Here is a 27075-nt window from a genome sequence, read left to right as displayed (position 1 = left end):
ACACTGACAGCCAGCGCTCTTCAAAAAGAAAATCAACAGTTTTGACAATGTCTGCTGTGGCAGAATGAGCGCCATGGGATTAATTAACGGGATTAATTAGCAACGAGAATGGGCTTCAAATTAAGAAACTGAATGAAGTGAAACTGGTTGGAGTTTGAGGACCCAACTCAGTTGCTCATCTGTTGGCTCACTTCACATCAGATTTATGTTTAGGGGCCATTTAAGGAAAAAAGAATCAATTCAGCGGTCAGAGTCTCAAGATAAGACAATTAAAATAAAGGGAAATAGTTAATTAGCAGCAAACACTGGTCACTAATTAAGAAAAGAGTTAGAATGAAAACTTGCAGGCACAGTAGCTCTTCACGACTGGAGTTGGAGACCCCTGGCCTCCTACCATTTCTGAGGCCCCTCCAAATGAGATTCGTTATGAGTTCATTACACATTATGACCACTGGGTGGCACACTGCTCGCCAACACTTTAGATTCAGAATAAAATTGGCAATCCTAGACATGGGGGTGGGGGGTCTTTATTTTTACTTTCTGTCAGTTACTGTAATGAGGGGATTCTTATTTCAAATAAAAATGTTGATCTGGTAATTCACCCAAAGCAAAATCATTCAAGAACGACAGCCTCAAAGAAGATGGCCAAGTCTGCTCTCAGTTAATAAAACGGGAAAGAAAGTCTCGTCGTCAGCCTGCCTGTCCACTTTGGCTCTTCTTCTTCTTCTTCTTCTTGAGGGGCACATGGCCAGAAGGGGCAACCCCAGCAACTCTCCCCGGACCTCCACACACTTCTGATTGTCCTTCTTGGGGGAGGGTGTCTGATCCAAGTGAAGTCTTCACCTGCTTTCTCAAAAGAAGTAGAAGGAGCTCTGCTGTTCTTCTTCCAGCTGAGTGCCTGTGAAGATAGATAGATAGATAGATAGATAGATAGATAGATAGATAGATAGATAGATAGATAGATAGATAGATAGATAAAATGAACTACTGTATATAATATAGATAGATAGATAGATAGATAGATAGATATGTGAAAGGCACTATATGATAGATAGATAGATATGTGAAAGGCACTATATGATAGATAGATAGATATGTGAAAGGCACTATATGATAGATAGATAGATACTTTATTAATCCCAAGGGGCAGCTCCCTTCACAACAAGGCAGGTGTATATTTGCCCTTCACCACTTCTTGCAGGCCAGTTTATAGTTCCTCCCAGAGGTGCCCTGATGAGTATAATTAACTGTGCCCTTTCCGTCCTCGGTAATATAAATTAAATTTTGAGAAACGGCACATACCTGCAACCTTTGAGGTGCACATGAAGGAGTGTAGAACGATGTCAGCAGTCACTGGGTGACACGTCTATCGTTGTTGGCGTCTCTCCTCGACGGGCTCTCGGGTACGTTGTATCGGCAACCGCTCATCCGTGGGTTTCGAGGCAGCAAGATAGGGAATTACAATAAAGCCTTAAAGACTGCATTTGTTTTATTTTTTTGCTGCTTTTGTTGTCAGCTGAGGAGTTGCAGTTGAGGAAGCCCAGTGCAGGAGTCGGGAAGTGTATGTGAGTGAGAACTGGTGCCATCTGGTGGACAGGTGAGCACACGCGGTAATCCCCCTGGTGTAAAGGGGCACGAGACGCATGACATTGGAATGGGTGTCCAGGTCCCTTGCCAGCTGATTGCTAAGGAAACTTATAAAAGCCTATTGGGAATGGGGGGGTATTAAAGAATAAGCTGGGCGAAGGGTGGGATGTCTGGGGTTGCTTGGGACCAGGAGTCTGTTAGTAATAGAAATGTGTAGGGAGTGAAGCACCCGGATGGAACAACAATTGGATGGGTGCAATTTTCACAATAATTGTTGTGTTTTGTTTTGTTGCTCAAGGTATTTGTTGTCCATTTTTGGCACATTTTAAAAGCTATTGGACTTCACCTTTTTGCTACGCACAGTTTTTGGGACTATTTTAGCCATTGATTGCAACAATAATTTGCACCTTTTGCTAAATTGCACCTCTGTGTCTGCATCTCTTGCTGTCTCACTGACCTTGGTCCCTGGGGGTCTGCAAGTTTTATCTGGTAAGGGCCTGGCAGTCCCCCCAGAGTTCAAGAAGGCCGTGCAAGGTACCACACAGCTTTGTGTTCGTGTTAATTTCTAATGAGTCTTGAGCGGGTGGTCATTGTGAGATGCAATACGTAAGGCTGTATGATGCGTGGGTTTAGCCCTACGCTACTGAGTCCTTCCAGGGAGCCTCTTGAACCCACCACTGCCGGTAATATACCTGCGGGGCGAGCCATCGGATGAGGACAAAATGCACAAACATAGTGAGGGGTGACCATCCGTGAGATTAAAAATCCAGAATGAAATGAGATTAAAACCGTCAGGTCTTTCAGGGTCTAACGGATGAGCCCAGCACAACTCCCTCTTCGTCTCCCCAGCTCACCTGTTGCTCCTTCAACTGGCAGAGACTCCAGCAGCGACGGACCTCACCAACCCGACCCCCCGTCTTGGCTGCCAAGAGCGGCGTCGGCCAGACCATTCACTCCAGTCTTCCTTCTCACACCCCTGGTCTAGATAGATAGATAGATACTTTATTAATCCCAAAGGGAAATTCACATAATCCAGCAGCAGGATACTAATACAAAAAAACAATATTAAATTAAAGAGTAATAAAAATGTATGTAAAAACAGACAATAATTTTGTGTATGTTAGCATTTACTCCCCCGGATGGAATTGAAGAGTCGCATAGTGTGGTGGAGGAACGATCTCCTCAGTCTGTCAGTGGAGCAGGACGGTGACAAAAGTCTGTCACCGAAGCTACTCCTCTGCCTGGAGATGACACTGTTCAGTGGATTCTTCATGACTGACAGGAGTTTGCTTAATGCCTGTCGCTCTGCCACAGATGTTAAACTGTCCAACTTTACTCCTACAATAGAGCCAGCCTTCCTAACAAGTTTGTCCAGGCGTGAGGCGTCCTTCATCTTTATGCTGCCTCCCCAGCATACCACCGCGTAGAAGAGGGCACTCGCCACAACCGTCTGGTAGAACACCTGCAGTATCTTATTGCAGATGTTGAAGGACGCCAACCTTCTAAGAAAGTATAGTCGGCTCTGACCTTTCTTAGACAGAGCATCAGTATTGGCAGTCTACCTCGGATCCCTGGGGTAGGACTTCACCACGATCGCTCCCACTCCACAGCAGTAAATTGGTGGAGACAATCTGACCCTAGAGTGACGATCCTTCACTCCATTGCGGGGACATCAACACACCACACTGCCTGTCACAGCTTAGGTAAAGTTAGGTTAGGTAGAATTTATTATCCTAGAGGGAAATGTGTCTGGCTGGCTCATCCTGCTTCTCCCCCTGATACTGTTCCAACAGTTCTGCTTCTGTCTTTCTTCTTGCCCCCCACACTTTTCTCATGCCAGCTCCCCCTTATATACCTCCATGGGCGCAGTGCTTCAATAGCACACCGACGAAGACCGATGAAGCAATTGAGATAGATCACATCCTCACATGCAGCTGCACAAGCACACACACCCACAGAGATCGAACCAGCCAATTAATTATTTAGTTACCAAAATGTTAAGCCGCTGACCCGCCATGCCAAGGACCACTTGTCACCTGCAGCATCCTGTGGCACAGTTGGCAGAAAGATCCAACTCTCACTATACTCTCAATTCAAGCCCTCCTTTCGGTTAAAGTGTGGGTGCTGCCCCCTAATGGTGGCTTTTCACTCTTAGTAGGCCACCTCCTTGAGGCCCTCAGGCCTGCACCTTTCATGTTGGGTCAAACCCACCACCCGCTCTGCTAAGTGTTTTTCATTTTATTCTGCGATAAATCCGGCTCATTTAAATGCAGCAGTGCACTCGCTTTGCTTTCATCTGAATTTCCTTAAAGTCAAATTATTGACGACATTTTGGGCATGCATCATTTCTTGCAGGTTTTATTCGCGCCGGGTGAAGCTGTGGATTCGCTGCAGTGCCTTTAATCTGCTCGTCCTAAAGCCTCACCTCGAGGTGTGACTTGACGATTAGAAGTCCCCAGCCGTCTGCTAATGGGATAATGAAGGCTCACATGTTTCCGTCTCGGTTGTCTCTGAAATCCTAGCACCCCAAGCTCTGTTTGTTTTCAATGTCCCTTGTTAAGCTCACAGACTGCCAAGGCCTCGGGGGGAGTCTGGGGATTTCGGGCGGGGGGGAGGTTACTGCTGGGTGCCTGGAGTGGCAGAGTTAGCATTTCTGTTCTAAGGTGGATACCAAAATATGGGTAGTCACCCTGTAGAAAGACGAGCCTTGGTGTTATCTGTTGTGCCCACCCCGGGAGATAATCATTTAGAGGTGGGCTAAAAAATGAGCAATCCAATAAGATAAAAGGGTGGGCTAGGGGGAGATGGTGAGCAAAGCAGCCGGGCAGGATTGAGGCTGGCATGTAAAGAGCATGAGAGAAAAGAACAAAAATGAAGGGGACTGTGTGGGGGGATGTCTGAGAAATAAGAGAGGAAGATGGCTTTTAAAGGAGGGAGGGGACATGGGGTGGCATTTAAAGGAGTAAGGGCATGAAGTGGCAGCTAAATGGGTGAGAGGGTATGATAATGGTACCTAAATGGGTGAGAGGTAATGGGAATGGTATTTAAATGAGTGAGAGGGCACAGGGATGGCAACTTAATGGGTAAGATGGCATGACCAGCTTTTAAATAGGTGAAAGTGAAGGGTTGGCAGCTAAATTGAGTAGAGGGTATAATGGTGGCATCTAAATGGGTGAGATGGCATGAGAAAGGTATTTAAATGCATGAGAGGATATGGGTTGGCAGCTTAAAATGAGAGGGTGTGGGAAAGGCAGGTAAACGGGTAAGACCATGGAGGATGCACCTTAAGGGGTGAACAGATATGGGCAATTATATTTTGAGGCATGTGAAGACATTGGAATGGCATCTAAAGGAGAGAGGGGGCATGGGGATGGCATCTAAATGAGTAAGATGGGATGGAGGTGTCATATACATTAATGAGAGTAAATGAGAATGGAATCTAAATGGGTGAGAACACTGGGATGGCATCTATAGCTGTGAGGGTATATGGCATTCTGAGTTGTAAGAAAGCATGGGGATTACATCAGGAGGGTATGGGATGGCATCCAATTGACTGAGAAGGTATGAAGTAGCATCTAAATGGGTAAGAGAGCATGAGGATTGCCCCTAAAGGGGAGATAGCACATGGAAATGGCATCTACGTGGGTGGAATGTATATGGATGGCATCTAAAGAGGCAAGGTGATTCAGGCAGAAACATACCGAGGTGTGAGAAGGCATCAAGATGATATATAAGAGTGTGAGAGCTGGATGAAGGAATCGAAACCGGTGAGAGGGCATGAAGTGGCATCTAAGGGAAGGGAAGGCAAGTAGGGATGCAGTCTGAAGGTGTGAAGATGTAGCGAGTTCCTCCAGTTACAATGAGAGGACCCCAACACACACACAAGGACCCCCTACTCTCAGTAAGAGTTTAATTCTGAGATGTTCAGAAATGGACAGAACCTTAGTCCTAATTTGATGCTCTTTGCTGATGGTGTCCTTTAAAAACAGACAAAATAACCACCCAGACCAGATTAGCCCAATTGAACAGGAAAACTATGGCAAAGAAAACCAGTTGCCCTTCAGAAGCTCCCTCTTAAAGAGTATTTCAGTGGCAAACAAACACACTCTTACCAACCCGTGCAGGCTTACTCCGCGACATGCTTCACGCACGAGGTTTAGAAAATTTAAAAGGCCGGGCCCCGAACAACCTAACGGCTCTCTGCCCCGTCGTCTCTCCCTCAGAGTGTGTCTGCCCCACTCGCTCCTCCTGAGCCGTTGAACCCGCTTGATGAGGAGGACTTTGTGTTCTTTTCACCAGGAGATGTGAGCTGAACTGCCACCTTTGACAGCTACAACCTGTGTGCTGTTGGCAAACCCCTTCTGGATAAGGCCTTGTGTTTGTACCTGACAGTTCAGCAATGAAGATTTTATTCCTTGGATTCCTGTTCCCTTTTCTAGTCTCCTGTGCAACTTTGTGACTCAAGCTTGACAACATATATATATATACATTATATATTAACTGCTCAAAAAATTAAAGGAACACTTTGAAAACACATCAGATCTCAATGGGAAAAAGAAATCCTCCTGGATATCTATACTGATATAGACTGGGTAATGTGTTAGGAACGAAAGGATGTCACATCGTTTGATGGAAATGAAAATGATCAACCTACAGAGCCCTGAATTCAAAGACGCCCCAAAAATCAGAGTGAAAAAATGATGTGGCAGGCTAGTCCATTTTGCCAAAATTTAATTGCAGCAACTCAAAATTGTACGCAGCACTTTGTATGGCCCCTGTGTTCTTGTATACATGCCTGACAACATCGGTGCATGCTTCTAATGAGATGACAGATGGTGTTGTGGGGGATCTCCTCTCAGATCTGGACCAGGGCATCACTGAGCTCCTGGACAGTCTGAGGTGCAACCTGGTGGCATTGGATGGACCAAAACATAATGTCCCAGAGGTGTTCTATTGGATTTAGGTCAGGAAAGTGTGGTGGCCAGTCAATGGTATCAATTCCTTCATCCTCCAGGAACTGCCTGCATACTCTCACCACATGAGGCCAGGAATTGTCGTGCACCAGGAGCCACTGTACCAGCATAGGGTCTGACAATGGGTCCAAGGATTTCATCCTGATACCTAATGGCAGCCAAGGTGGCTTTGTTAAGCCTGTAGTGGTCTGTGTGACCCTCCATGGATATGCCTCCCCAGACAATCATTAACCCACCACCAAACTGCTCATGCTGAATGATGTTACAGGCAGCATAATGTTCTCCATGGCTTCTCCAGACCCTTTCACTTCTGTCACGTGCTCAGGGTGAACCTGCTCTCATCTGTAAAAAGCACAGGGCACCAGTGGTGCATCTGCCAATTCTGGTATTCTATGGCGAATGCCAATCGAGCTGCATGCTGCTGGGCAGTGAGCTCAGGGCCCATTAGAGGACATGGGGCCCTTGGGTCACCCTCATGAAGTCTTTCTGGTTGTTTGGTCAGAGACATTCACACCAGTGGCCTGCTGGAGGTCATTTTGTAGGGCTCTGGCAGTGCTCATCCTGTTCCTCCTTTGCACAAAGGAGCAGATACTGGTCCTGCTGATGGGTTATGGACCTTCTATGGCCCTCTCCAGCTCTCCTAGAGTAACTGCCTGTCACCTGGAATCTCCTCCATGGCCTTGAGACTGTGCTGGGAGACACAGCAAACCTTCTGGGAAAGACACATATTGATGTGCCATCCTAGAGATGTTGGACTACCTATGCAACCAAACTCTGTAGGGTCCAGGTATCGCCTCATGCTACCAGTAGTGACCCTGACCGTAGCCAAATGCAAAACTAATGAAAAAACAGATAAGGAGGGAAAATGTCAGTGGCCACCACCTGGTAAACCATTCCTGTTTTGGGGGTCATCTCATTGTTGCCCCTCTGCTACTTAACTGACCAGATCAATAGCCCAGAAGGTTCATTGACTTGATGTTATACTCGGATTAAAAAGCGTTCCTTTCATTTTTTGAGCAGTGTATATACTGTAAAGTCAACTCCACCACAGACTGGCAGGACATGCGTTTTATCACACACAACACACGGTTTATTTACAGCTCAGTGCCCAAATCACTAAGACAGAAAGGCTCACTGAGCTCAGCACAGTCCCTTCTTTGCCGCCAGTCCATCCGCCTCCACTCCTCCTCAGGGTTTGTCCTCTTCCTCCCAGGTGCTGTCAAGTAGGACCCTGTTAATGTCCGGTGGCCACGGGTCCCAGCAGGGTTGAGCTTCCATGCTCATAACCAGAGACCCTACTAGGAGCCAAGGGGACTGCTTTCTGTCAGTCCGGGGAAAAAGCAGTCTTGAGAAAACACTCTCCCCCAGTCCTTCCATGGTTGGGGTGCCCCCCAGCGGTCTGCCACAATACATATATTAGTTAAACATACATACCATGCACATTCCCCAGTCCTCTTTTGACCTGACTCCTTATCCAATGTTCCTCACGATCCACACCGACTGGGTATTCCACAGTTGACTCCAGATTACTGGTAAAATGCAGCAATTGGTGCACTTCCCCTCTAAGACATAACGGACCATTCTCACCGGTTCGGGGATATATCCTGTCTTAGAAGCTGATGTCTACCTCAGATGGGTGTCATGGCCTTAACGCGTCCCGCGGGCAGAAGACACAGGCTTCAATAGGAAAACAAAAGGCAGCACCGTACACACAGACGTCCTCCCCTGGCTGGCCAGCACTTGTATTCGCTGCGTCCAAACCAATCCCCACACATCTGAGTTTTTGTACTTCTCAGATCACCCCATTTAGTTCTCACTCTCCCAGGTCCTTCTTTCCTCTTTTACTTTTCTGAATACGGTCAGTCCCCTTACTTCACACAACTGCGTGTTTATTCAAGGACCCACAGGCATGGCTTGACCACCTTCTTCCCTTAAAATGACCTACCTACCAATACTTAATTCCTAAGACATATATTTCACAGGGAACAAGGCGTCAGAAAGACAAAACAAATCTAATATGTGTCAACCGTTACATAGTGGGATAGAAGGCAAGAACTGAGAGAGACTGGTTGGGCCAGACCAAAGGAGGACAACAACTATTGTGCCACAGGAGAAAGGTAAGTAGAATTTGTAGGAAAGGAACGAACGAGCAGAGCGCACCAGTCGGGTGTCACAAGTGATTACATTTCTGGAAGGCTGTGACAGAGGCAAGCAGTGGTGTTGGCAGCAGGACAAGGACACAAGTAGAGGTCTGGAGAACCTGGAGTGAGGTGACAGGCATCGTGAGTGGTGATTGAGAGTGTGATTTCCCTCCAAAGGTTTGCACAGTAAGAGATCTGACGTGCCACTGTGTGCTCCTACTTGTCACTTTATAGCCAAGTTGCACCCCCTTATCTCAGAGTCGAGTCCCTCTCAGCACATATAGGAAGGTTTGCTTTTTGGTTCATGCTGGGTGGGCACTGCCATGATGGCTGATCCTCACATACTAAAATGTGTGCCCAAGCAGAAGTGACCCATGTTGTGTCAATGCATATCCACTGACTTCTGTACTTTTCCTTTGGTAGGTGCATGGCGGAATAATGCAACCCCCACAGCGGAACATGGCGCCCCCATCACTGTGCCCGTGGATATTCATCATAGGCCTGGTATGCATGATGGCTACTACATCCTGCCAAGGATGCCCAGCACGGTGTGACTGTGCCCCACAGGTGAAGTCTGTTGTATGTCATCGTAAACGCCTCAATTCCATCCCTGAGGGCATCCCAACAGAGACCAGGGTCTTAGACCTGAGTCGCAACCGACTGCGCTGTGTCGGGTCTGGAGATCTTTCCCCCTACCCTCTGCTTGAAGAGGTTGACTTCAGTGAGAACATCATCTCCATCCTCGAACCAGGGGCTTTTGCCAACCTCTTTAATCTGCGCATCCTGAAGCTCAGAGGCAACCAGCTGAAACTCGTCCCAATGGGGGCTTTTGCAAGGCTGTCCAACCTCACTCAGCTGGACCTCAGTGAAAACAAGATTGTTATACTCCTGGACTTTACCTTTCAGGACCTGAAGAACCTACGAAGCCTGGAGGTGGGAGACAACGACTTGGTCTACATCTCTCACAAAGCCTTCAGCGGGCTAGTTGGCTTGGAAGAGCTGACGATTGAGAGATGCAACTTGACTGCCATCTCAGGACAGTCGTTGTCCTACCTGAGAGGCTTAGTCACCCTTAGGCTATGCCACCTCAATATTGCTTCCCTAGAAGATCAGAATTTTAGGAGACTGTCTGGCCTCCGTGAACTGGAGATTGATAACTGGCCCCAACTGGAGTACATCTCGCCCAGCAGCTTCCAGGGTCTCAATCTCTCCTGGCTTTCCATCACCAACACTAATATCACATCTGTACCCTCAGTGGCATTTCGCAGCTTGGCTTATCTGTCCTGTCTCAACCTCTCCTACAACCCCATCAGCGTGCTGGAATCATGGGCATTCCGTGATCTGGTCCGCCTCAAAGAGCTCCATCTGGTCAGCACCATGTTGGTGTCGGTGGAACCACTGGCCTTTGGGGGCCTCCGGCAGATACGTGTCCTCAATGTGTCCAACAACTTCCTGATTACTCTGGAGGAGAGTTCTTTCCATTCAGTCAACAGTCTGGAGACCCTGCGCATAGACAACAATCCCTTGTCCTGTGACTGTCGTCTGTTGTGGATCCTGCAAAGACGCAAGACCCTCAATTTCGACGGCAGGCAGCCCATATGCGCAGGGCCTGTGGAAGTCCAAGGCAATGCTCTCAGTACTTTCTCGGATGCAGTGCTCTTTGACTACTTCACCTGCCAGAAACCCAAAATCAAGGACCGGAAGCTACAGCACCTCACGGTGAATGAGGGCCAACCGGTGTCCTTCTTGTGTCGTGCCGATGGGGAACCCCAGCCGGCAATTATCTGGGTGTCACCCCAGAGAAGGAAAATCACCACCAAGAGTGCCGGCCGCATAACAGTCCTGCCAGGAGGAACCTTAGAGATCCGCTTTGCCCAAGTGCATGACAGCGGCACCTACATTTGTATCGCCAGCAATGCTGGAGGCAACGACACCTACTTTGCTACACTGACAGTAAAGAGTCAGCCTATGGATTCAGTTCTATACGCAAACCGTACCTTCTACCTGGCAGACTACAATGAGTCCAGCCTGAACGACACCAGAGTCTTCCTCAAGTTCACCCTTGACCTCAAAACCATTTTGGTCTCCACAGCCATGGGCTGCATCACCTTCCTGGGGGTGGTACTCTTTTGCTTCCTCCTGTTGTTTGTGTGGAGTCGGGGCCGCGGGCAGCACAAGAACAATTTCTCTGTTGAGTATTCCTTCCGAAAGGTGGATGGGCCGACCACTAGCGGGAGCCAGGGAGGGACCAGAAAATTTAATATGAAGATGATCTGAAATTACGCAGCCAGGAGCTCTGCCATGGAGGAGTGAGAGGGTCTATGTTGCGCACTTTGAGCGTGCTATAGAACCAGCAAGGAGAGGCCAAACTAAATTGGTAGCAGGGTGGTCCCCTGGAGATTTAAGGGGTCTCCTTTTAAGGAGATCACACAATTAGGATTTCACTCTTGGATAATGCGAATGCTATTTGGTCACATTCCCTGGGTAAGGAAAAAATAATAATAATCTGTAAGCAATCTGCAATCCCAAATGGTGTACAAAATTGCTACACATTTATGGGAATAAATTAACAAACAGTGAAGCAGATTTGACTCCCTGCTGGTCACGATGCAACATAGGGTTACCGCACTGGCTACAGTTTTTGACTGGGCGGGAGCAGAAACTGGTCGTCCTTCCCAGTAACACAGCCCGTCCTGCCGTGCTTCTTTCGGGGACAGGGAAAGAGGCCCAGACTGCAGAGCCACAGTGGGGTTCGGTGCAGGAAGTGGGCACACGGGTTGCGTCCAACTGCCAGCTAGTGTGGTAGCAACTGCCCCTCACCCCCAAGCCCCAGTCTTCCACCGCCATAGTTAACTGGGCCTGTCTTTCAGAGCCTCTGGCTGGGAATGAGCATTTCTCATTACCCATAGAATACCCAGGCTTTCCTTTTTGAACACTGGCATTTCACCTCTCCAGTCGGCGGTTAGGGGTGGGCAGTAGGCGGATCGGCCTGGGTGACAATACTTAAGAAAACTCTACTAGTACTCTGGAGATTTCCTGGCACCAGTTTAGGCAAAAATGGTGTGTCTTAGGTGGTTAACCCAGGACTGGAGAGGGTACTTGCCACCCTAGAAGAACAACCCCCTGACATTCCAAAAATCTCTGCAATAACCCATCCTAGGTAGACCACTTAGATAGGTTTTGTTGTTTTTTTTTCATGTAACGGGAGGTGGGGGGGGTCTGGATGTTGGGCAGCTTTAGGTGTAGTTAACTCTGTGAGCCGACTAAGATGCTGCTTGTGATTGAGCAAATTGGCATCCCATGGGGACGTCACACTGAGGAACTTCTGTGTCAGATGACCTCTTGTGGGACAGCATCTGTTATTGATGATGTGCAACTCTGCATCTCCACGGTCACTCACAATAGAGTACAGAGCAATAAAGTTTTTTCTTTCGGTACAGGTACTGTTTAAAAATAAAATCTGTGATCCTCAAGTCATCTGTCATCCACAAAACACAGACAATTGTCATTCTCACTGTGACAGTTTTACCCCTTGACTTCTGGGCTTTCTGCCCCACTGCACGAAATGTTTTTCTTTTTTTTTTTTGACTTTCTGCTTCACCCCAAAGAGCTGATGATCCGGGAACTTGGCCTTTGTGATCGACTCACTGCTGCCACTTGGATTAGAACTTTGAAGCCTTGGAACGAATCACCCGAAGTGAAGACGAAAATTCACAAAAACGAAGAGCGCAACAGCTAAAGTCTCTGCCTGGTGCTTTGGAGAAGAAGAAGAACAAGAAGGTAGACGAGCATCTGTGTGAATATCTCAAGGGAAAGCTGGTCCTCTGAGAAACCGAAATCTGCTACACATACTCCATTCTTAAGCATAAGTTAGCGCTGCTTCCTCTAAATTCCAGATTCCTGGATTTAAATCTCGGACAAGGCCCGTCTGTCTGTGGAGTCTTATGTTGCCATGTTGGTTTTCAAGGTTGCTTCCACCTCCTAAAGACTTGCAGGTTAATTTGATTGGCAACTCGGAAATTGGTCTGGTGTGCCACCACCTCACTTGATGCTGCTGAGGGGTTCTGGCCCCTCTGTGACCCAAAAATGGGATAATTCTGTTTTAATGACGATAACTCAGAACAAAATGTGGTTCAGTTTGCTGCCCCTTTAATTGTCTACATTTTGTCTACATAGGCAGGGTGAAGGACCATAAACTGAATTGCCATAAACTACTAACAACTGGTCAGACCGGCTTGAAGGAGACTCCTCAAATTGACATTGTTAGACTGTTACCTGTACTTCTAACCTCTTAAAGTTGGCATCAGATTAATCTGCCACAGTCTTCAACAAACGTTCATTTTTTGTTTTTTTTAATTAATCCTACCACGTGATATTGTTACCCCAGTCCTAAAATCACATCACTCTTTACTATCCTGGAATGGCCACGGTTCTACTTCAGCCTAATAACAGTCGGCAGTAAAAATGTCCACACCCTCGGTGGTCCTTACATTGCACCTCACTTTTGATGAACCCGTTTTACGTGTAAATGGTCTCTCACAGTGCCAGACTCACATTCACAGCATGCTCCGTCCAATAGTTGGCTGGTCCCAGAAAGCATCAGGGCAGACCTACATTGTTGTTACCAGATGAATTGTCTTCGTATTTAAAATACTGACAGGGGATCAAACGCAGAAATTCATTTCTGGATACAACAATAGCAGTATAAGTTACACCCCTCATATCCTAGAGATTAATGGCTGGTAAGACTGAGCACATTCTTTGAACAGCATTTTCACAAGACTATCCCATACAGTAGGTGTTTTTGTGAAAATGACGATAAGTTAGCGTCCAAATCGCACAGTCTGGTTCCTAATGAATTTTGGTCAAATTTCTTGGTCGACTTGTAATGGGTCCCAGTGTTGATCAGCCAGGGCTTTACACAGTGTATCACATGGTGGGTGTTGACAGCCATGCCAGATCCCTCACGCTGGTCTTTCAAGTGATGATATGACTGCACCTAATTTGGCTACAAGACTTTCTGAATCTGAAGTTTAAGTGGAAGGAGGACCTATGACCAGAATGGCCTGTACAGACAACCAAAATGATGGCCATCACTTCAAATCACACACGCATAAGGCTGCACGTGACACTGGCTCTGTCCGGGGTTTGGTACGGGATTTTCATTCAGTCCAAAAATATCTTCTAAGGATTCATTACTTGTCTGTGTGAAAGTGAACACGGTCCATGTAACATTAGCCTCTGTCTTTCTTCAACCTTCAGTACAACAGGGTTAAAGCGTGGCATAAACACTGACAAATACGTACGTCTGATTGGGGTTTGTACCTTTTGTCATTAGTGACATCACATAAAGCTAACGTGAGTTGGACGTCTTCTGCTTCTGTAACTTTTACACGTGAAGTGTGCAGAAACTCTGACCTCCGCCTGTCACCGGGTGAAAGTTACTGTTTCCTGATGATTCTAATGGGATTTTTTGGTGTGGATTATTCAGCTAATCGCCAGGTTATTTTTGCACTGGAGTGCAAATTCTCTTTAAGGGAAAGTCTCGGAGTTTTCTGCACACTTCACTTCCCAGAACCCTACCAGCCTTGGCCACTAAGTGTGCTCGCTGTTGTCACTGCAAAGAGTCCATGTTGTCTGTCACAGAATGATCCCAGAAAGAGGACTCCGATTTGCTTTGGAATTTTTTAATATGCTTTAACATTTAAAAAGGCACTTGTCGTAAAATGCTCATTTGCGTCAATAAGGCTTGCTATGAGTTTATAATCCCATATTGTAGGGTCCTGTTTGCCATGCGTGGAGAGTACTGTACAGTGAAATTCTTACTTGTGTTTGCTAATCGACATGCAAGATGTCACCGCTCTCCACTGCCATTGGTATGACTATCAAACTTGAAACTTCTGCGTTCTTTATCACGGTATTTGTGGAATCTTTAAAATGACTCTGGAATAAGAACAAAACCTTTACAATAATAAAAATGATCTGTTATAAGGTAGGGCGGCACGGTGGCGCAGTGGGTAGCGCTGCTGCCTCGCAGTTAGGAGACCCAGGTTCGACTCCCTGCATGGGTTTCCTCCTGGTGCTCCGGTTTCCTCCCACGGTCCAAGGACATGCAGGTGCATTGGCGATCCTAAATTGTGGGGGTATGTGTGCGCCCTGCCCAGGGTTTGTTTCCTGCCTTGCACCCTGTGTGCTCCAGCAGACCCCCGTGACCCTGTAGTTAGGATATAGCGGGTTGGAGAATGGATGGATGGCTGTTATAAGGTAAAAGGACATATCTAGTAATAAAAATATAAAAGATCCAATTGTCAAAACACACAAATGCTGGGTGCAAAAAAAATTATAAACTTAAATTTTAATAACAATTCAGATGATAATCGCCCCAAAATAAAAGAAACACCAGGACAAAACATAAAGAGAATAAACGTATGTGTACAGGAAGACAAGTCGGCCACAAACATGAATATTACATACATGTTGATTCAATCATATAAACAAATATAAATAGAAAGAAATGAAAAGAAGAACATAAATTTGACAAACGAGAGGAGACCATTCAGTCCATCAAGCCCACTTGTTTAGCTAAGATGTCCCGATATCTCATCCTGATTCTTCTTAAAGCTTGTCAAGGTTTCTATTTCAGCTCCACATCTCTGTAGTTTGTACCCGAGTTCCACAACTGTTAAGAAGTGCTTCCTGTTAACCCTTAAACCGCCTGAACTGGCTATAGTCGCTTCTCAGTGCAATTTGCCAGCACGCCGGAGCTGATCAGTTCATGCCGTTCATTTGTTGAGCTGCCAGCTCATAAGCACTGGCGCCCCCTAGTGAATCGGCAGCACTCTCCCTGGGATTCAGCCGCTGCACTAGAATGAATGGCCTGCCAGCATCAGCGTTGGCCTCTGTGTGCTTGCGTGCAGCCAGTTCAAGTGCAGTTGGCTCGGTGATTTACTGAATTTCATCAATGGCGACAGTTGCACCTTGTACATATAATAATAGAGTGTTGCAGTAGTTTTTTTTTTTAATAGTTTTTACACTTCATTGGCAGTGTGTAAAATGATCAGTGTTGCAGTAATTGTGATGCTCTTTATATGAAAAAATATGTGTGTTCCATTAAAATGTCACTTTTCTTGGTGAATTGCGATGTTTCCTTAAGTACTAGGTTATTGTACCGTGTTAGCCATTATGAATGTAGAGAAAAGCCAAGCAAAATGACACCTTTTATTGGCTAACTAAAAAGATTACAATATGCAAGCTTTCGAGGCAACTCAGGCCCCTTCTTCAGGCAAGATGTAATCATCTTAATCAATAATCAATTACATCTTGCCTGAAGAAGGGGTCTGAGTTGCCTCGAAAGCTTGCATATTGTAGTCTTTTTAGTTAGCCAATAAAAGATGTTTCCTTAAAAGATGCAGCAAAAAAAGTATTTGGCATCCAGGGATGCATTAACCTCCCAAATATGCGGCAGTTTAAGGGTTAGCTTCCACTGATGTCCTCGAGTATTTGATTCACCCTTAAGAACGCCATTGAAGACCTGATTAGGTCCTCACACGGTCTCCTCTTCTTGACACAATACAGGTTTAATGTCACCGTTGGACGTGTCCTCAAGTCCTGAGGCGCACTTGTCTGCACTCCTCTGCACAGCTTCATGTGCTGCTTTGTCTTTCTCGTGCTGTGGTGATCAGACCTGCACACAACACTCCAGATGTCGTCTCCCTCATTGCATTATGTAGTCTGAGTATTGCATTTCTCGGTTTATATTCAATGCTTTTCTGATATAACCTAACACTTTTGTGCCTTTTTAGTATCATCTGTGCACTGCTTAGACGCGAGGATGTTGTGTCAACATAAATCCCTCAGTCCCTTTTCAGAGGTTACTTCCTGTAGGACTGCGTCTCCCATCTCGTATTTGAACTGACGCACATGCAGCACTTTGCACTTTTGTACTTTAAAATACAACGATCAACACCAACTAACAAAGTGAGATATTAACATATACGGCGTATTCATGCCACTTATACAAACACATGTGGAGGAACGACCAAGTTCTGTTTGCTGAATTCGGCTTTGATCGCATCATTTTACTCAAGAAATTCAGTCTGCACGTCAGCAATGAAGCTCCATCACCTAAGGGTCAAGACGTGGCTTACATTACTTTACACTTTTCATATTAATGTCACCTAAACGGAACAGAAAGTTCAGAGCTTTTTAGCTTAATTCCTTTCAGGTAATTAAAATAATTCCATCCAAGTGTTTTATGTTCAGTTATTTTCAACATAAATGACTAAAGTCTTTGGAGTAACAGAGCCTTTATCACCGCCTCATTTCAACTGCTTTACGTTTAACTGAAACTTCACGTCCACCTTGTTGACGCTCTCCGCTACTTTCTGTGTAATTTATGCTGGAATGCACCCTTTTTGTATTTTTGCATTCTAAACATTCATTTTCTAAAAGCTCATTTTAAAGACTCTTAAAAGTTCATCCCTCTCGTTCATATGTTTTTTTTTGTAAACATAACTTTACAGTTTTCCAGACTGCAGGACCATTTTGTCTTTTAAAGTAACACATAGCATCATCCCCTTCTCAGGCCTGTTCAGGGTTGCTGGGACTCTTGTTAATTTATAATTTACCAATAACGGCGCACTGCATGATAACGATACACTTGACTTGATCATTCCTAGTTTTCATCCTCTTTCTCTGTACGTTTAGCATTCGTTTGCTTAGATGTTGATGCGCTTGCTGCTTCCGGAGCAGCTCTTCTTTTCTCCACCCTAGCGGTCTGCTTCTTCTCTTCTATCGTCGGCATCTTTTCTCGTTAAAACTGATTAAGTCTGTGTTTGTGTTGCAATTACTTAAGATGTTTTCCTTAATTTTTCACTTAAGTTGGCATTTAAGTCAATCTGCCTCAAGAATGATTTAAGATATGAAGAGGTAGGGGAAGTGACGGCGAAGGAGGTAGGGATGAGAACGGCGCCCGTAGGCAATGGCCTCCCTGCTGGTCGCTGCCAATGGTTGATTCTACAATGAAATAACATAAAAAGAGGAATAATCTTGGAGGTCAATCATCACCCCGACAGCAGACAGTAGAGGTCACGTAGTGTATGTGTACCAAATTTCAGGTCAGTAGTTCAAACAGTTTGCGAGCTACAGATGATTTAAAATCCTGGACAGACAAACAAACAGCCATGGTAGTGTATTATATGTAAAGATGAAGTAGAAGTACCTGGTGCTGCCCAAGTATAAATAAACAAGGAAAAACTGCCATCTGGAAGTTCAGCATAGCAAAACAAAGCTTACGATGAAACAGAAATACGTACTGATGGACAAAAGCTGTAATCAATCGAGACCATGAAATTCTTAGCCAGATTAGCTGAGACCAAAACTCTGTATGCACCTGTGGCCTTTGATAAGACTGCACTTTGGCAGTACAAAGCTTTTCCGGTCCTGAAGATGTCCTCCCATCAGCCCCAGCACACTCGTGATGAATGCTGGGAATTGTAGTCCCGACATCAGTGCTGGTTTTTGGGTTTCACCCCTCACATTATTACCCCTTTTCCCGATATGACATATAGGTAATATTTTAAATTGGACCAACGACAATGCACATGCAAACATTCAGGAAAATTGGTTCAACATTTATTTGTGTGATTGGCAGACAAACGAATGAACAAACATCCAAACATCTTACAGCTTTCTTCATTTAGGCACATCACCCTCAGTCACTGAGTATTTTCTATGACATTCTGCATTGCCCATTGATACACGCCAGTTATTCATTTATACTTTTCCTGTTTCTTGATGAAATTCTACAACATTCTCATTTACATTTTCTTTTAACTAATCCTTTACTTTCCTCTATTTATATTTCCCACCTCATCATTTAAACTATTGTGTTATTTTTATCCTCTTCTGCTTGTCGAAGCTCTTCCTGTGTGTGATTTTCTACCTTAAAATTAGGGTTAGGGTTAGGATTAGGGTTACTTTGCAGTATTTTTCCCGCTTTCTTTTTTGCAGTTATGTTTTATTAAATGAGAGTTGGTGACCCCACTTTATGTTGAATTTGGCCCCCCATTTCACTCGTACCTTGAGTCGTTTTCTTACAGTTGGCCATTTTTTTCTCACGTTCTGATATCTGCTATTTCATTTCTACCTTCTTCTATTTATAGTTTCTGGCCTTTTACATTTAGCTTACAATTATTTCCATTTCTTTTGCTCCTTAAATGTTTAATTTACAACTTTCTGAACACCTGGTATCTTTTGGTAATGGAAACTTTATAAAGTTAAATGCTTTTTAATCTTTTACATTCATTTTCCTTCTGCTAATGTAAATGTGACAACATCCACGACTGCATTTTCTACGTCAACTGAGGATTTGTCTTCCTCTGTTTTAATACCCTGGGACTTCTGTTCACACACTTTACAAGTTTACGTTTAATTCCATGCAGTCATACAAACTCTTAATACCAGTTCTTTTATTTTTTTTTTTTTTTTAAATGAACATTTGTGTATTTTTTCAGCCTACTGTTATTTCCCGACCACACATTTAAATCACGTAGCAGTCTTACAAGTGTCTGGCATTCAGGATCGTCTGTCGCATCACCTGTTTACATTTTTCACTCTTTCTTATAAATTCTATTACGTTTTCTTTTAAACTTTACATTTGTGTGTTTGTACTCTTGTTGCTTCTTTCAATACTCTTACAACTTTCTGCCAATGGGGGGTCACTGTTTGTCATTTTACAGTCCCACATTTCCATTTGCTGCTCAGTTAAATGTTACACTTTCGTTTATATTCACTTCAACCCACTTAAACTTTACAGTCCATTTTACTTCTGCTAAATTAAACTTTGTAATTTTCTTGCTTTTTCTGCGCAACGTGATTTTTCATTTGTTACTTTACAGTCCTGTGTTGCCATTTGCTGTTCATTTAAATGTTATGTTTTCTTCAGATCACTTCCTGCTGCTAAGTAACACTTTGTTAACACCATGTTCTTGAATATTTTTAAAAGAATCATTCGCTTGTTACTTTACAGTCCCCTATTAACATTTGCCATACACTTTAATGTTACGTTTTCCACTTTATTTAGTTCAGCTCACTGAAATTTTACGGCTTATCTGCCCATCTGATAATTCACACTTTACAAAATGTCCCCGTTCTTCTCATTTACAGATCTTTTGTTTGATATTTTGCAGTCCCGTATTACCATTTGCCGTTCAAGTACATTGTGCCATTTCGTTTATATTCTCTTCAGATCAGTGAAACTTTGGCCCATTTCTCTCCTGCTAATTAAAACCCTACAATGTTCTGAAATGTATCTGTTTGGCAGAAGCATTTGTTACTTTACAGTCCCATATTAACATTTTCCGTACACTTAAAATGTCCATTATCGTCTGTTCAACTCAATATACGTAGTAGATGATGCTGTTAAGTTTGTCTGGTCTATAGAGTCGTTTCTATGGTACATACAGTCCACAAATACCATCTGCCGTACACTTAACATTTTTATTTTCAAGGATATTCTCGCACTTCTGAATGGGGTCACACAACGGCCTCTAGGAGAGAAGCAGGGACAGGAGACTTGAATGTGTGGTTGAATCTCCAGGCCAACGTCACAACAGCTAAGGTCCACCGTTAGACTGAAGGTGGCCACCATCTACAAGATGCATACTTCTCTCTGCCGCTGAAACTTTACAGTCACGCATTGGTACTTCCACTCTGCAAATGTAAACTTTACACCATTCATACAAGCTTCTGCTTCCATGGGATCATTTGTTAACCGATATTTTTGACATTTGTTGGCCGCTCGCTTACATTTACATCCATATTCCCTATTCTGTTCAATAAGTTGGACATTTTTATTTCCCTACCATCTCTTGACCCTCTTGTGACATCTTTGTGTTCGGCTCCTGATCCCTCCCATTCCCCAGCCGCCTTCCAAAGCCGGATGTCGTCCTCACACGTGGTCCTTGACCCCTCTGGTGGTATTCTGTTACTCGTTATGTCTGACTAGCTTCATCCTGGGAGAACAGGGGTGTCCAACACCGGTCCCTGGAGGGCCGCAGTGGCTGCAGGTTTTCATTCTCACCCTTTTCTTAATTAGTAACCCGTTTTTAATGCTAATTAACTTTTTTCCCCTTCATTTTAATAGCCCTGTTTTTAAGAATTCGGTCCTCTGAATTGATTATTTTCTTCATTAAATGGCAGCCAAACAAGTAAAACAAGCAGACGATCAGCTAAATTGGAGTTTCAAACTCCAGCCAATTTCACTCCAACCAGTTTCTTAATTAAAAGCAGAAACTTGCTGTTAATTAAACCCGTTATTTAATTCCATGGCTTGTTGCTTCTCTCATTCTGCCACAGCAGACATTTCCAAAACTGTTGATTTTCTGTTTTTTTTAAGAACACCAATGTCAAAATGTTTAGGTGACCTGAGAGATCAACTTTACTGACACTTTCATCTTTCTTTATTTTCACATATTGTGTGATGAGCACAGGTTAGCCGGTCATGTGGCGGCTCATTTTGTGTCTCTTTATTGTTTGGCTGCTAATTAAGGAAAATGAAACAACTTAAGGGGTCTGAGTCACGTCAATTAAAACTAAAGCAAAAGACGTTAATTAGCAGCAAAAACAGCTCACTAATGAAGAAGATGGTTAGAATGAAAATCTGCACCCACTGCGGCCCTCCAGGACACCCCTGTGGTAGAAGCTAACAAGCAAGGCCGGTGTGTCTCGTGGGGTACGGCATACGCAGCAGGACTGTTTTGAATAAATTCTTCAAATGCCAGACTGTTGGAAAAAGGAAGGAGAAAGACAGAGGCAAGTAAGCAAAAAAAAAAAATGTAAATCTATATGTGTGAATCTTTGCGGAGCTGATAACTGTGACAAAGAGCCCGAGACGCTGCCTGCAGCCATTCCTTGTCAAAAGCCGGAAGGACTTTCCCTTTAGAGAGAGATTGGCGTCTCCTGCTTGAAATGATGTATGAATTCTTGCTGGGTTACCCCCAGGGTTTTTTTGAGCCACAAGGGTAAACAAAAAAAAGTGAAAATCCCATTGGAATCCAAATAAACAGTAACGGTGTCGGAAAGACAAGGAATCGGCATAGGCAGCTGTCCTCCTGGCTAACTGTGCAAAGCTCTCTTAGGTTGACAAACTCTAAAAGCTTATTTGGGGCTTTTTAAAAACATTCACTTTGGGTCTTGTTTTGCAATTATATTTTGTTATTTATGCAATAAACATAAGCAATGGTTTTAAAAAAAAAATCTGGTTTTGAAGGACATCTTCCCAAGCACAAGAAGCAACCTTCACAACCAGACGTGGTGGGCACAGTGCCTCAGACAGCCGTTTAGGGGTTAAGCCCCCTGGGGTACAACAGGAAAAAAATAAATAAATAACAGCAGCCACTTCTGAGCAGCGTCACACAAGGGGGTCTCTGTAGAGAGATGGGGACATGAATGGACACCTGCGTCCTAACAGCAAAGGACCACCGTAAGACATCTGCTGTCCCTGAAGATGCTCCGTATCTATGCATGCTTTTCTATGCGGCTCTTTACTTGTCAGTCTCTGTCTGTTAGGTTGCGTTGTTTTCTAGCTGGTGACAGACGGGTGGCCACCGCCTTGCTTTTGGGCGCAGATCTTTCACCTCTGATCAACGTTAGCCTACCACCATTAACAACTTAACAGTCTGCATGTCTCATATCTACCTTCTTAAAAATATGGGTTCTTTAATGGCACTTGTGTGGTTTTCTGTTGACCTTTTGCATAACAAAGAACCAATTTGTTCTGGAAGAAAAAAGAATATGTGGACATGGCAGGAATATTTTATGTCTAATTATCTACTTGAAGGATACTAACAGATCACAAAACGTCGAACTTACCCTGTGTTGTTGTATGCAGCAGAAGCCCAATGTTACTTCCCAACGGTGGTACCTTCTGTTCAAGGCTATTTTCGGAAGTAAATAACGGGTTCTCCCTGGAAAACCTTCATGTGGATGGAACCCAAAACAGATCCCCTATGCCACCTTGGAACCATAAGCTTAAAAAGTGGAGTCCCAAGAGTCTTATTCTTATGGAAATGAACTTCAAGGCCCAACCTGAAATGTGTCTCCTGTGGACCCACCACCACCCCTACCTTGACCACCACCTACCAGTAAGGTTACTCATTCAGCTTGGAGATGGTTACATCAATTCATCTTCTTCCCACAGAGGACTCTGCACTCATTTCTCTGGTGGTTGTCATACACAAATGATAATGTGGTGAATTGTTATTTTTGACTGATGTGAATTGGGAACCCTGCAGAGTAGAACCAAAGTAAAAAGAGGACAAGCTGAAGCTGGATAACTGTTGTTGTTGTAGTCTTCTATCTCATTCTGCTCGGCATTCTGCTATCATCTGCCCTAAAGTGATTTAACCCCTAAACGTAAGGCCGTCTCAGTCTCCCGTCCACATGATGTTCATCATAGGGGTTGCTTCACTTTTTTTTTCCCCCTTGGCACTGTTGTCCATTCTGAGAGGTTGGTCAACTCCTTGATGATGCAAGGGTGGGTTCATCACAGACCGTCTCAACTGGACTCGATCAGGACGCAGCACCTGGACAGATCCTGCACTCTTAGAAACCCGACTTCTAAAATGGCACTTTACTGAGCTGTGCGATTCCTCATAATCTCATTGCTTCACAAAGAACCGTTTCATTCTTTGAAGGGTTCTTTGCATATAACATTGGTTCTTAGGTAGGCTACTAATAACAGTTCGATAAAGACTCCTTGAAAATCATGAACCTATTGGTATCTCACAGATCTGTTATCATCTATTCATGACTATCTACGGAGCCTGTTAAGGGTCTAAATGAGTAAAGTTCTTCCTGGAACCTTGATGTGGATGGTTCTTCTGCGGACCAAAAATGGCTCCACCCTAAGGGGGTCGGTGGCAACTGGGCGACAGTAAACTTGGCAAAAAAAAACTCAGTGAAATACAACTCGGCGACATCCTTGACCAGTTAGGTGATAGGTTCAAAGAGATTTTTCAATTATATTTAAATGACAACGTGACTTAAAATGTTGAAAATAAATTTATATAATTGACGAATGAACTTTATTCTGCAAATGGAACAAACTCTATCTTGCATTATCTTCTGCAACCAAAATTTCTAATCCTTTATATAAATTGTATTGATTGTAATCGTATGATAACATTATTTAGAATACAAAAGGCGACCTGGGAGTACAGCTTAAGGAATATCTTTACTCTCAACGTATTGGGACTCTCATAATGCAGGTGATTCTGTGGATAGGGGGCGTCCTACGTTGTTATTTAAATATCATAAAAAAAAATCTCTTTGAACCTAACTATTACCTAACTGGTAAAGGATGTCGCCGAGTTATCCGTCGCCCTGAACGACCCTAAGGCATTGCTCTGAAGGACCACTTTATTTTTAAGAGTGCATGAGACCACTCACCTGTCCAGCATTGACCCGAGGGCTGCGGTCATCACATTAACAGGAATAATTTGGATACGAGACATTTTTCTTGATCTCCCATTCAAGTCATGAGCAGTAACGTCCTGTGCCAGAGACGTGATGCCAACTCGACGATTGGGGTGGAAAGTCACCATATTGTTCGGTGTCCTTGCGCTACCCTGTGCATTTTTAGGTGCATCTAGTTTAATAAATAAATCGAATTCTATAATGACTGCTAGACAAATCCAAACTGCCGAATTAAACGATGCGAAGGTCCGCCACCCGCGTCGGGCCACCAGCTAGAAGAACCGCGTTTTGGGAAACGACTAGTCCTAGAAAACTGCCTTTTTTATTTCTGATTTGTTCTTTTTGACTGTTTGTTCGTTTTATACTTTGTCTTGCACAAAAAAAAAGAAACACGAGCTGTGCATTTTGTTTAATTTGATTTATATAAAAAGCATGTGACACCTGTTACGGCTGTTGTGTCATCAATACAGGCTCCGGAGTGGGATGGGAGAGTAAACACGAATCAAGAATAAAAGTTTCAAGATGAGCGCAGATTCTCAGTAGTTTGTCCCTTTGTGCCTTACACGAGGCCTCAGCTGACAGTGTGTGATCGCGCGGGTCTGTCCGCTCACTGAATCGCGCACGGACTTCAACAGCTGTCAAGTGACGCGGTGCGCGGGCTCCCCCTCGTGGACGCTTTACGCACTTTCTGTTGTTCATTACAACTACAACAGTTTGAAAAAAAATATTTTGTCAAACGATGGTTCATTATGACTACTTGCCTCCCTGACCTGCGGGTATAAATGACATTTACCTGATACTAACATCGCAATAAGTGAACAAAAACATGCTATATAAGTTAAGTAAATGTCATACGTACCTGCCGGCATAATTACTATTTAATTAGTATCCATAACGAATTACAGTACTTTTTTTTGCTGTTATATACACCCAGTGTTTTTTCCTTTTATAGATTAAACCTATACTAATGCCATAGGAACTTCAGTTATATATTCACACTAAAGACTTGATGGAGAATCCAATCTGAGTCATTCCTGATTATGCCAACCGTTTGGCTGGCTCATTTCTAACAGCTTTGTCCCATATTATTTTTTTCAGCTGAGTTACAATTGTTTCCATCTCCCTATTAATGGATCACTGGCAGAGTATCCAAGGAGTCCTTCAGGGTCACTGATGAAAGACATCATTGGGATTTACAGCCAAACACTCTCACTAGCAGGCCCACTAAGAGACCGTTAATACAAAATGCAGTACGAGCGACTCAGAGTGAGCAACACCACCAAGGGCTCTGCAAATGGAGTCAAACCAAATCGATACGGACACTCCTGGAGCTGCAGTCGTAAAGAGAGTGAAGTTCACTCTCACCGCAGTCTCCTCAGCTGATTGACTAAGATGGCCAGTTGAACGTGTCCGGGTATAAAGGCAGGGCCATCTTAACAGCATTATAGGCCCCCAGGAAAAGCAGCGCACTGGGACCCCCATCTACCTACACAACCGCTCAGCAAGTCATGACATACACAGATCAGCATGGGACCCCCAGGGCAACTGCGTTAAGGCGGCCCTGACAGTAGGTCAGCCAAAATGTATCGTTAATTGTCACTGGGCACTCCACCTTGAGTGTGTTAACAAATATTTCTTATGTTGTCACACTGTGTTTTCTTCAAAATATCTCAGTGCATTGCGAACATTCAGAAATAAACTTAGAGTAAAACACAAAACATCTTTTAGTAAAATATAAAAGTACCAAGTGTTATGTGAACAGAAATATTCAAATAAAAATACATATGAGAGGTATTATATTTAAGAAAGACAGATACATACGCAAAACACTATATAACAGATAGATAGATAGATAGATAGATAGATAGATAGATAGATAGATAGAAAGAAAGGCACTATATGATAGATAGATAGATAGATAGATAGATAGATAGATAGATAGATAGATAGATAGATAGATAGATAGATAGATAGATAGATAGATAGAAAGGCACTATATGATAGATAGATAGATAGATAGATAGATAGATAGATAGATAGATAGATAGATAGATAGATAGATAGATAGATAGATAGATAGATAGATAGATAGATAGATAGATAGATAGATAGATAGATAGATAGATAGATAGATAGATATGAAAGGCACTATATGATAGATAGATAGATAGATAGATAGATAGATAGATAGATAGATAGATAGATAGATAGATAGATAGATAGATAGATAGATTCATTATTTTACCTTCAAGCAAACTGACAACAGAGAAAAGAAAATCAAACTTCCATTCAGATATCAGAGAAACTTAACTTTTGGGACGGCTCACAACTTAGAAAGGGGGCTCATCAGCAGTCCCCCCCACTCTATATTTACATCACATGCCAAATAAACGACACGTCACCGTGTGCCATTCTCCTGCTCACAAGCTACCCCCAGAAAACATTCACAAGATGGCCCCTCCAAGCATTAGCACCCAGCGAGACAACTGTGAGGTGACTTGTCTTACCAGAATTCATCCAGCTGTACTCTAACACGATGTCTCCCCAAATTTTCTTTTATAAAGTATAACAATAATCATCAGACCTACAAGAAATGGAGTTTGCCAGTTGTGCTGAACCCAGAGCACTGCAATCCCTGCTTAACGCCTTTCCTCTCCTCTCCTCTTCACTCGTTTCTTGTCCAGATCCACCTTGTGCTTCTCCTTAAACTCTTGTTGGAAATTCACATGAACAGAACGAGGTGGGAAGCTGTGATGTCACAAATGCTCACTTGGAAAATTCCCGTAGAATGTGAATGCAGCATCATTTCCACAGCATGAGCTTTGACAGGCCATGTGATTTAGGGGGCGGGGGGGGTTACACAGAGCCAGGAATTAGTCATAATTGAATCAATTGGA

General features: G+C 43.9%; 1 protein-coding gene and 1 long non-coding RNA gene across 2 annotated transcripts in view; one reads left to right on the top strand and one right to left on the bottom strand.

Annotated features, from left to right (window-relative positions):
• The window catches only part of LOC120537741 (leucine-rich repeat and immunoglobulin-like domain-containing nogo receptor-interacting protein 3), a 64110-nt gene extending 52249 nt beyond the window's left edge, over positions 1-11861 (top strand). Inside the window, exon 2 of the mRNA XM_039766906.1 lies at positions 9125-11861. Within this exon, the coding sequence (XP_039622840.1) occupies positions 9140-10978 (1839 nt within the window). The 5' untranslated portion in view covers positions 9125-9139 and the 3' untranslated portion in view covers positions 10979-11861. The remainder of the gene's footprint in view (positions 1-9124) is intronic.
• On the bottom strand, positions 523-27075 carry LOC120537744. The gene is made up of 3 exons (XR_005635383.1): positions 26767-27075; positions 2442-2568; positions 523-898 (listed from the first exon to the last, which is right to left on the bottom strand). It is a non-coding gene; the product is annotated as an uncharacterized LOC120537744 (long non-coding RNA).

The sequence above is a fragment of the Polypterus senegalus genome, chromosome 10 (assembly GCF_016835505.1).
Source record: "Polypterus senegalus isolate Bchr_013 chromosome 10, ASM1683550v1, whole genome shotgun sequence".
In the NCBI taxonomy this organism is placed as follows: Eukaryota; Metazoa; Chordata; class Cladistia; order Polypteriformes; family Polypteridae; genus Polypterus; species Polypterus senegalus.
Note: the sequence above shows the minus strand (reverse complement) of the source record. Positions and strands in the feature narration are given on the sequence as shown.